Raw genomic sequence first — 12,869 nt, forward strand, 5'->3', positions numbered from 1 at the left:
ACAACTACACTATATTTTACTTTTGAATATTTTATTTTATAGTATTAATTCTTAATTATTTTTTTGGAACTTTTTTTTTTACTTTTATTAACAAGAATATTACCAGAAGTATACTTTTAAGTCAATGAATACTAGTATCCCTCCATGGATGGGTCGCAATTCGCAAAGCTACTAATCAAACAAATAGTATACTATCAACATAAATTCACTGAAGCAGAAAAATTGTGCGGGAAGCAATAATTTTCCCGAGAAAGAAATCATGGGAATTTTCATTTGAAAATGCAGGAAACAGAAACTGGCCAGGCATAGAGACAGATACAAAATGATAAAAAAAACCTCGGTAGTTGTAACCATTCAGTTTTCATTTCGTTGAATGAAGTTGAGAATCCAACACTAATCGAAAACTCCATGTGATGAGGAATTATTTATGAAAACAGCCTAGGAAAACACTAAAGCTACCTTTGATATTGATTCGCTTCGTCTGAATCAATCAGTCACCGTCGACAACTTTCAAATCTTACGGCTTAGATCCGTTGTCGATTCTAGGAGCCGAAGCACTCATCATTTTCTCAAACTCCTCGAAATTAACGTTCCCATCACCGTCGGAATCAACGGACGTGATCATCCTAACACAGTCATCGACCGAGCACTTCAGCCCCAACCGATTCAAAACCAGATGCAACTCATTTGCCGAAATCAGGCCGTTCTTGTCCTGATCGTACAAATCGAAGGCGTCGCGCAGCTCCGAGGCGGCGGAGACAGCGTCGGAAGAAGAGCGGCAGAAAGCGGAGAACTCGGACAGGTTGATGAAGCCGTCTTTGTCGGTGTCAATGTCTTCCATGACACGTTCGAGTTCCTCCTTTGAGTAAGAGGACCCCATTGCTTTCAAGACATCGCCGAGCTCCGATACGGAGATCTTACCGTCCTTGTTGGCGTCGAATTGGTTGAACACTTTTTGGAGTTCGTCCATGTTTTCCAGGTAGACGGAGGAGGTGTTTGGTTGCGGAGATGGGGTTGTCGTCGACATGGTTTAAGAGAGGGAAACGGGGGGGCGGCGTAGGGGAGAGGATATTACGGAATTTTGAGGGTGAGGGAATGGTTCTGGCTTCTAATTTAAGATGCGGGCATTCGGGCTGTGCAGCCAAATGGGAGAGTGTGGGGAGGAGGAAAAACGGAGAAGCACTTAAATAGAGCAAGGTCCTATTCTCCATGTGGGCTACTTTTCCTTGCTTAGTCTTAAATATAAATATATTACTATATTCATTTTAAATATTCACTATTAATATTTACAATTTCCATTTTTTCTTGTTGGAAAAATATTACTTTTACTCTCCCCAACCATAAAGGTCTTTTATATTATTACTTTGCTATATCCAAATAAATATCTTTTAATCTTAAAATAAAAATATATTTTTTTATTTATTTTCATTGAAATATCAATTTTAACTGGTCACTTCTATTTTTCACAACTTTGAATGGCAATAGCTCAAAGTCTAAACTCACGTACTTTTCCAACTATACATTTTTTCTATTCTTTTACAACATAATATTTTAAATTTTTTTTGAATTATTTAAAAATTTTTCTTTTTTATTATATTTAATTAAATTTTTATATTTTTATTTTGAATCAAACAAATCTTCATAATTAATTATTGATTAATTATTATTAATAAAAATATTACTTGTCATTCTATTTCACATAACGTTAACATATTATAATAAATAATGATGTGATATATTAATGTGACATGATAACATGATTATGTAATATTTTTTACCCATCAAATTGACATAAAATGAGAAGTATATTTTGATTATCATCAATTAATTAATCATTAGATATAAAATTTATTTGATTTAAAATAAAAATATAAAATTAATTTAACATAATTAAACAATATAAAAAATTTAAATAATTTAAAATTTTTTTTGAATATTATACTTTTCTTGATTCCCTCACTCTCCTTCATTCCTTTTTTTTCTCTTTATACATATAAAAGTACTAAAAGGAGCCAGAATACGAACCTTACATCATAATCCTCTTAAAAGAGTGTAACATTCTTCCTCTCTTATTTTACAGCAAAAAAGAAAACATAGGATAAGTGTCATCCAAGGGACTCACTTGAGTATAGATTTGTATCTAACATATTCTGTTAGGTACAAGGAAAACAGAGTGAAGGAAAAGATGATCAAAGGAAAATGGAAGAAAAAGAATGTACAGTTTTTTTTATTTATGTTTAGTATATAGAGGTGAAACTTATTAAAAAGATTTACACGTTTATTGCATTAATTATTAAAAAAAATTACATGTTTATGTCATAAATTGGAAAAAGATTTTATTTTTTTTCCTTTTACATGTTTATGTCATAAAAAACATTTAATGACGCATGGTTGAAAAATATAAAAATAATAAAGTAAAATAATGAACATAATTAAAAAGTTGAACAATACAATTTTTCATTAAGAGAAAAAATAAAATCTTAGATCTAATACTCCTTCTTTCTCATAAATATTATCTTAGTTTGACTTTATTTAGTGAAAAATTTTAAAATTTTGACCTTATTTATTTTATAAATTAGATTAAATTAAATTTTAATATGTATAATTGAAAATTACTGTGTACAAAGGTTTTAAAAAGTATTTTTAAAGATGATTTATAATAAAATTTTAATTTGACCATAGCGTTCTCCCTGAAATTAATGTAATATTTGTCAATCAAATTCCATCAATTAATATATTTTTAAAATTTATAAATTAATGGTGACTGATAGCAAAAACCTATGATAGTTTCATGTACCTCTTTTTTTTTTTTTAATGAACTGTAATGTTTTAGGCATTTTATAGCATTGAACAATTTTCTTTTCTTTTTTTTTTTAAACTCAAATAAAAAGTTTGATATCAATTAATCATTAACTTAAATTTCAATTTTAGCCACATATAATATTATCTCTCAAATTTGGCTTTGTAACTAATAAATTATGAGATTATTATACTTACCACATCCAAAATAATTCTTAAGATTACACGCGAGATTAAAAAGATACTACAAGTAGTGATAAGAATTTTCTCAAATAAATGTTAATATCATCTCTCACGGAGTTAAAATCGAATCCCTTTTCTTGAAAATGTACTTGATAAAGAAAATGGAACATATAATATCTTACCAGAACACAAAACTTATCATCCAAAAAAAAAGAATAAGTTAATTAATTTAATTTAAGAGGCCTTACTTTAATAGATTTTATTAGATTTTTTTTAATTAAATTTAAATTTAAATTATGCACACGAGTCATTAAGGAATATAGAATATTCTTTAGTGGTTGCTTTTAAAATACATAACAAAAATAATAATTATTTAATTTGATTGAACCAAATAGAAGTTCATGGTAATTAAATTATACATCATCAAATACCTCAAAAAAATTTATACATGGTCCAAAAAAATATAAAGGCCTTTGCATTACAAACTCTATGAAATCTTACCATACATAAATTAATTTTGATTGCAAGTGCAACTCCTACTTGAACTATATTAATTATTACAAGAATAATAAAATTTAGAAGGGTTATTTTTTAACCTTAGTTTATTGCTAATTTGAATGATTTATGACCTAATTTATTAAGGGTTCATGATTGTTTAATTAACCACTAAAGAGTTCGATACCATACTTTATTTCTTTTGTGAAAATTTAACTTTTTTTAAAATGTTTGCATTATTTTATTATGATAAAATAAAAATATTTAAAATTAGAGAAACGTCCGAGTATTTGACTAATCGATTAAAACATAATCTTTTTGCATTTTGAATTTCCTCCTTCAAATAAAAAAATTAAATAAAAAAAAAAAGAGAAAGGCAAAAGGAAGTATGGGAGGAAGACGTAGGACCTGCAATCATGCACCATGTCTAGTATTTATCTTTTAATTTGTGCATTTTAATTAAGTAAATGTAATTAGTTAAGCTAAAAAGATATAGAAAAAGAAGAACGCGGAAAGCTGGTGCTGTGGCAAGCCGCGTAAATATCCAAAGGCGGGCGCGTAAGATTTGTCTTTGCTTGGACGCGGCTCGGACGCGCCTTTTACTCTGCAAAAGAAGAAAAAAGGGGCATGCTTCCGTACTGCTTACTACTCCCCTTATCAATTGATTTCCTTTTCCTTTACAGTAAGAAATTGATATTCGGCTGCTGCTGCCGGCCCCACTTGGTTTGTATCACTATCAGCTTTTGCTTTCAAAGTGCCACCTACACCGCACGTTAAAATAAGCGTTTGCTCTTTTAACTCTGGTTAGTGGATTTAGTTATTATCATATTATTTTTTTGATATTTTATAAAGTTATTCTGTAGTTGCAACGAAAGCAATCAAATAAATAGAGCAGTTGGGTCATCTTGGACATTAATGAAAGTGATTAGAGATCAGTGGTAAGGTTTGTAAATTAGTTTATATTTTAGAAAGTTTGATTTGATGATTTAAATATAAAAATAGTTAAAAAAATTTTTAATACAAATGTTTTTTTCATTTTTCTCGTTGTCCATTTCTTAAAAAAACAATCAACACACTTCTCAATTTTATACATAGGGTATCTCAATAGCAGCTTGAATATTTAGAAAATCATTACCTTACTCATAATGAGGTAACGTGTTACTCTCATTACATACATATGCTTTTGATAACAGCTTTCCATTATATGCATATTACTCTTGAGTAATCGCTCTTTCATGATTTATAGTTAAAACTTTAACAATTCATCAAGGACACACTTGAAACTCAACAAATTTCCTTCTTGAGCTTTTCCAAATACTCTCTCTCTAAATAGCTTTTTTGACTTGACTCTCCATCTTGCTTTAATGCCTTACTTTCTCTATCTTTTTCTTAAAATTTATCCATCATCACCTGTCAATCATCCTCTCAATTGCCTCCAACACATCGTTTTTTTGTTCCAACACAAACTCCCTCCTTATTAGAAAAGACCTCTTTACATTTTGACAATTTCACTAGGGAAAAGTGCTTGCACCAAGTAAAAAGCTCAACGAAAATTTTGTACAACTAGAACATATTGATAATTTCACTAACATCCAAGATACACATGTTCCTACCTACGTCTAAGACATTATAAAAATGCTCTAGGCTTCTCAATAAAGGATACAAATACTGAAAGATAACAAGCAAATGATAGAGACGATCTCTTAACTTGTGTCCTTTACTATCACAACTTCTGAAACTTAACCTACGGACCTTAAAAATGCGATTAATGGAACCATTCCTTTGGTTGTCAAAAACAAATGAAAAAGGAAGAAATGAAGAGTACTATTAACGTCATAGTTGAAAATGCTAATAGGACCAATCTTTTTGTTGCTCGTAACTCTATTACAATAATTTCGTCAACTACAACCTAAAGCTTTATGACAAAGGAAGAGCTTTAAAAGCTACTTAATCAGAAAAATAAAAGTTTAAATGTTTTGAAGTTTGACCTCAATCTGCCTTATCCGACTAGTGTGTCACAACCCAAATTCTGAGCTATGACCGACGCATGGGCCCAATGGGCATAGCCCACTAAGCCCAAACAAGCCTATTTATGCAATCCCGATAATTAATCTTAACCATCATTTCTAAAACCACATATTTTAGTTCTCAATGATGAATGTTTCAGTAATAATTTATAGCAATCGAATATTCATATTTGTATTATCTCAAAGTATTGTCATTCATTGTCGTCTCATAAGGCATCATCATCAATCCAACATATACATACTTTATTTATAATATGACTCATAGTAGTTTACATTCCATATACATGTACACAGATAAAAGACTCTCAACCGTCAGCAGAGTGACTTTAAGTGAAGGTACCGCCACTAAGATGCCATAGTACCTACCAAGAAGGTGAGCATATGTGCGTGACTCAATCTATGTCCCAATTACCTCCAAATCTGAAAACATGAAGTTTGAAAACGTGAGTATAAAACTCAGTGAGTGAACATAAGAAGGGAACAAGCAGTCAATAGGAATTTTTGGAAATCATGATGCACTTGTTTCAAAAACAATGCAATTGACTTAGTTTCTTACTAAAAACCCATCATTTCAAACTTTAATTAATAACCTCATAGTGTTGCAAAAACCCAAGATCAATCCATGAAGTTAAATGGGTGAAAAATATGTCAAAATCAAACAAGGTAGCAAGCATGGCAGCAAGTTTCTTGCTACAGCGAAGTTCATTCTCGCTGCAGAGAGATTCAGGCTGCCAAAATAGAAAGTTTCTCGCTGCAGTGAGAAATAGTGTTAGTTTGCATATATTTTAGTTTTTCTAGTATATCTCCCGCTACAGAAGTCCAATTGACCTGATTTTTAGACCATTAGAAAACTAAGAGGCAGAGATACAACTTTTATGTTTACCACTTTTCCCAGTTAGAACGGGAATGTGGTCAAAATCTTCATCAAAGTGAAAGCACTATATTAGAACCCGAGAGTTCCTCGTTGCAGCGAGATTCATTCTCGCTGCAGTGAGAAATAGGACTGGCTTATGCCCCCACGACCCGAGAGTTTCTCGCTATAGCGAGATTCAGGGGAGATGACAATTAAGAGATTTTCACATGCCACACAATCCATTCCTACCATATTGCACATCAAAGTGAACACATTGACAATAATCAAGTTTCTCATTATTCATTTCAATTACATATTATAATCATAAACTTTCTATCACATATACATATATAAACATATATAAACGTGTACACCACCCCCACTTCATTCATCGTCATAGCCAGGTCATCATCATCATTGGCTTATGCGCACTCCCACTAACACATAGCCGGGTCAGCATCAGCTTATGCGTACTCTCACTCGCACATAGCCGGGTCAGCATCGGCTTATGTGCACCCCCACTCGCACATAGCCAGGTCAATATCATTAAACAACATTATTCGTCAATGCACAACATATATTCGTGTGTATATATATATATCAACATAATGTAGTAGTGCATGAATCCATAACAGCCACATGTCACAATATAGAGACAATTTATCAAAGGCTTATTCCCAAGGCACTCGTTTTTAAGAAAAGTTGGATAAAATCAACCAATGTTTGTGCAAATAGATTCACATTTCCAAAACAAATTTTGAAATGCAAGTTCACTCACCGGTCTTGTTGATTCTTTTGCTTGACTCTAATCTCAACTAATGCTCCAAATGGACATGTGAGGCCTTGTTGGAACCTATACACACACAACATCACAACCAACCCAAATTGGCATTAATACACTCTCAAAAGCTATTTCCTAATTCAAGTTCAGCTAGTTATTCCTAACTAGCTCCCAATTACCATTAAGTGGCTATTTGTTTACTCTACTTTAGTCACTCTAAAAATGATTAACAATCTCAACAATAGATTAACTCACCACTCTAATCATCAACCATTTTCAACAACTTGAAAATTAAACCTAATTCATTACTCACCTTGGTGGTTTTGTAGTTGAATTCCTTCTTAAGAATACTCAAGCCATCATGAAAAATCCTTCTTTCTCTCTCTAAACTTCCAGGTAGTAAGAAGAAGTATAGAAGTAAGGCTTTTCAAGGGTTTTAAAGTGAGAGAGTGAAAGAGCACAAAGGTTTTATGAAAAAGTGCACAAAAGCATGAAAATTGGAGCTAGAGAGAGAAAGTTATAGAAGTTGCAAAGCAAGCTTCCATGGAGGATAAAAGGAACGTGAAAAGGGAGGAAGAAGAAGAAGGAAAAGCTGCTAGAGCTCAGATATTTATGCTTCAAGTTAATCCAAATTTCCATCGAAATTACCAAAATACCCTTAACATGGTGGTTTTGTCTTCCTCCTATCCTTTGTGCAACCTTTTTGCTCTTTTGACACCGAAACAAAGTCCATAATAGTCTAAAGGTACTCAAGTTCACAAAACTAAAAAAAATTTAGACTCAAGATGCAAAATGACCATTTTACCCATATTGTGGAAATTATCATTATTTTTATCTTCCTCATTTATTTACCATCATAAACATCATTCATTCATTCCTTAGGCCTATTTAGACCTTAATAGCATAAAAAAAACCCACTCATAGGAGCTTATCAAGAGAAATTACTAAATTACCCCTAGTTCACATTATCGTGTCTACTTCTAGTTATGTGCCTATTGAGATCGAGATTTCACATGTTCACTTCTGAATTACCCTTTTAACTCAGTAATCAACCTTAATTGGCATCCATAAACTTTATTAGCTACCATATCAAAATACAGGGTACTACATAGTGTACCTTCCAAACCATACCTTAAGGATTACACTCCAAGTTTGAGCAATTCAACAATAAGACTAGAGATGCATGAGAGCATTATAAGGTTTGTAGAAACTCTAGGAATAGAAAGATTAGATGATGACTTGAAGTTGAAAGATTATCTACGTTTCTAATAGAAAAAACTTATACGTGGTATGTAAATTTCACCCTTGGTTCTGTGGAAAGTAGGATGTTTAAAAAAAAGTTCTTTTCCACCTAAGAGATAGTCACCTTAGTTGACATGGGAAGAAACCATTAAAAGTCGAATGACGATACCATGTAGCACATCTAACACTTTAGAGAAAAGGTGTTGGACATACAAGATTCCCATGATGGCAAAGAACTGCTCAAAATTTGCATTCAAGTAATGTTTGATAAATATATGGTGCATTTGGAGAACTTTCCTTTTTTTACCTTTACTATGTTGGTTGAAGTTGAGCGAAACACCAACCCAAGGAAAAGACAAGATGAGGAAACTAAAAAATGGGAGCTAGTTGTTTTAGTAGACGGAATACCCTCATAATGAATTCAATCCAATGAGGAATGATATGGAAAGAAATGCCTTTCTGAATTTAATCTACATCTTAGGCGAAATAACCTAAAAAGGAAACAATATGAGGAGAATGTTTCTTTCCCACCATTCTTAATACCATTGGATAAAGTAAGAACACTTATCCAAGACTTGATTAAAGATGAATAGGTGAACGAACCTTATATCTAGCTAAGATTGAGCAACAAATAGTTAAAACTGCCCAACCGACTGAGGCTAATGTATGATTTAACTCCCATACATTTGTTCTTACATAGACACAAGCTTGACTCTTAAAGTTATTGAACTATATTTATAAACTTGTATGACTTAGGTGTATGAGTGCTTATGATTCTCATTCATTAAAGGTTGATTTAAAGATTAAAGGAAAATCTTGATGCACTCATTAAGGGGGAGTTTTGAATATCTTATTTAATGATGAAAAAGAAAAAGAAGAGAAGGAAAACTAAGTTAAATAGAGTTTAATGGACTTCATGTTTAATTTATATGTGTGATGCTTAGTTTTGGTTTTGTTGAAAATTATGTAAAGAAAACTAGATGCATTGACTAAGGGGGAGCAACTCATTACGCATAAAGATTTAAAGCATTCATATTGAACATAGACATTGCATTCTTAATCTAGGAGTGTTTCGTGATCATCAAAAATAAGAGATAAAGAATGTTGACTCTATATTTTCTTTATGATAATAAAACATTCCCATTTGTTTGTGTTTAATATCTTTACTTGAGTGTGCAGGAAAATTAATATATGAAATTATTTTTTTAACTCTTCAAAGAGTATATCAAAAGAAAAAGAGGGATAAAAATGACAAGATGTAACTGTCTAACAAAGAGGAAGCTTATTGGTGAAACAAGGAAGAATGTTGGTTGACCTAGTTTCAAATTGGAGGAATGGTGGGCTGAAGAGTTTGAGAAATAGAACCAACTTAGTCGACCAAGTAAGTTGACTAAGTGCTCTCTGCCAAAGTTTACAACCTGAAACAGAACCAACTTAGTCGACCAAGTCAGTCGACTAAGAGCTCTGTGTCTGTAAATTGAACCAAAGCACTATAAGACAGATTAATTGCTAGAACTCATCGTCAACTGCTTCCAACGGCCTCAACTGTCAAATTACCATCAGAGTTGTTTCTCCAAGTATAAAAAGGTCTTCCAATGGTTAGAAATCAGTTTTTGAGAGAATTGAAGGCTTCCAAGTGATATAGAGCTAAAAAACCAAAAAATTTTCTCTGCACCTTACTGCACTTAAACGCCCATCTTTTGTAATTGTGTTCAACACTTCATCTTGTACCATCTAGATCAAGTAAGTAATCATAGGTACTTCTTTATTTCTTCTCTTCTTGTACACTTAGAGTGAGCGAGTCACTCTAAGGGATTTATTCAAGCTTGGATTGCTTGATTGAGTGTAAAGGTTCCAACTTAGCCTAGAAAAGTTGGTTGTTGGGTTTTGGTTGATCTCGATAAAAACTATTGTTGTAGGTAGTGGTTGAACCTTTGAAAAAGCACTTTGGGTTTTGGTTGAGCCCGTGAAAAATCATTGTGAAAGGTTGTGGTTGAGCTTTTGAAAAACCACTTGGGGTTTTAGTTTAGCCCGTAAAAAACTAGCGTAAAAGGTTTTGGCTGAGCCTTGTAAAAGCCATTGTAAAGCTTGGTGAAAGCTTGTGAATTTCACCGATTATTAGTGAAATTGTTGAGAAAATCCTTGGTTGGATAATCAAGATAGTGGATGTAAGTCTTGGACCGAATCACTCTAAATTGTTGTGCATTGTCTACTCTATTTTTATTTTCTTTGTGCTAGAAATTAGTTCCTCATCTTATCAAGAGCCGATTTGTGTTATTCACCCCTCTCTAACACATATTATTAGGACCAACAATATTACATGCATTGCATTACATCCTTTATATTAGCATAGAAACACATTAATTAACATCAAAACTGTCACGACCCGAAACTCCCATCGGGCCCATGACAACCGTCGCGACGTCTCGATAGGCACTCATTACCCCGAGTGCCGATCGGAACCCCGTAAGGCTTAGCATCAGCTTTCGCATCTCCCCGGTGAGCGATAGTTATTAAATCTTGCATTTCAAAAAAATCATAAGTCGTTTCCAAATCAAAATAATAAAATATTATTTTCTGGCTCACAGGGGCATTTTCATCATTTTTCTTCGATAATACCGAAACTCGCCAAAAACATGGTGTAAAAGCTTAATATGTTCATACATATTTTAAATCAGATAACTAAAGTATAAAATTACTTTTACAATGACACATGGGCCCCCAACTAACCAATAAGATGCGAGTCTGTGAACCTATAATTTTGACAATACAAGGCTAACTGAAGTCCTTGATGCAATCGGCTATCTACCGACTATCCCAAACCTGAAATGTGGGGAATTGAGGGTGGTGAGATTATAAAATCCCAGTGAGTAAACAGATACCATCTAAACTATCTAAAGGCGAGTAAATGGAGACAATTAAAAAATAATTAACTTCAGCAAATTTTTCACATCACGAATATTCATTTCAACCAAATAATCAACATGGCTTGTGAATTACTCAAAACATGGCTCATGCCAAATTCTGTACTCGGTGACACCTGGACCAAGGGTATCCAACCAAGCCCGCCAAGGCTGTTAAAAATTCATATTTCGCATAAATCATATTTTTATTTTGAAACATAGTCGTTCCTTGGCGTTGGCTGAGTCTCACTCTCACGCGGTGGTTCACGTGAAGTGCACTCAAAAAGCCCACCTCAGGAGATACCCTACGCGCCTCTACGACCGAGGTGAGAATATAAAGGAGTTTACTGTGCCCTTCTAATAGGCTGGCCCACGAAACCCCCCACCACTGCAGCAGCTAATCTTTTATCTACCACCTGATTTATAAAATCTTTTTCTGCATGACATGGTAATTTATCGCAGCCTAGCCTCTCAAGGCTAAATACACAGTACAAATAATTCTAACACCAAAATCAGTTTAGCCATTCATGCTCATTTATTGCCATAAGCCATTCAATTTAAAACCATAAATTTACAATACAAGCAGACAGTCTCCAATTACTCTATTTTCAAAATCAGTATTCGATTTTTCAGAAAATTTAAAAAATCATTTTAATAAATCACAATTTCTCTTAAAACATAGCAATTTACCATTTAAACCCATTTTTCATAAAATCACACAATTGTATAAAACTACTCTAGAGAATTAAGACGATAATAAGTTTACTCACAGTTTCTGAAAACTAAATTCGGGTACTCCAACTATTACTCCTCGAGTGCGATTTCTTTGCCCTTGCTAGAGGATTCGCCACCTTGATAAATTGTACAATTAAGAGGTTTACTACTTTGGTACTAAACCAAAATAAACTAATTTATACTACTAATGCATGATATGAAGTGCAAAATGTCTAAATTATACCTAAATGCGATGTTAGCCTATTTCGATCTTTTACCCGATAAATCGATATACGCGTCCATTTAAACTCTAAATTAATTTTTTTCAGTTTCTATACCTCAATTGCACCCAAATTGACTTAATGTCCCTCAGTGTGGTGCAAATTATCAGTCTCGATAGTAAATTACGAAAATACCCCTAGTGAGTAAAAATTCGTATTTTTGCTCTAAAAATTCCCATTATTTTTCTAGGCTCATAATTCATCATTATTCATCATAATTCCTCAAATAAACATCAAGATCAGCAGCCAATATTCCCCTAGAAAATTCGGCATAATGGGTTTCAATGGGAGAAAATTATTTCTCTAGCTTATTTTTGCTATATTTCAATATAACCTAACTAAAATACACTTAATTCAATTAAAATCAACCAAAACTACAAGTTCAAAACTCATCCAGTGGTAGGGTTTGGGTCCAGCATGGGTGTCCATACCCACTTTCTAATTTTGCATGGAATGAGGAAAAAAATGCATGGGTAGTGAAAATCACAAGGAAAATCAATGAAATTTACCTTTTTAATGCTTGATTTCTTGATTTCTCTTGATTTTCCCCAAATTTTTTCAGCTAGGGTTCTTATTTCTTTTCCCCCTTTT

At 32.8% G+C, this 12,869-nt stretch overlaps 1 protein-coding gene across 1 annotated transcript; it reads right to left on the reverse strand.

Annotated features, from left to right (window-relative positions):
* Positions 223-1,206, reverse strand: LOC18604322 (probable calcium-binding protein CML27). Its single transcript, XM_007036729.2, has one exon. The coding sequence runs from the start codon at positions 1,025-1,027 to the stop codon at positions 518-520; it is 510 nt and encodes a 169-aa protein (XP_007036791.1). The 5' UTR covers positions 1,028-1,206; the 3' UTR covers positions 223-517.

This window comes from Theobroma cacao, chromosome 3 (assembly GCF_000208745.1).
Source record: "Theobroma cacao cultivar B97-61/B2 chromosome 3, Criollo_cocoa_genome_V2, whole genome shotgun sequence".
Classification (NCBI taxonomy): Eukaryota; Viridiplantae; Streptophyta; class Magnoliopsida; order Malvales; family Malvaceae; genus Theobroma; species Theobroma cacao.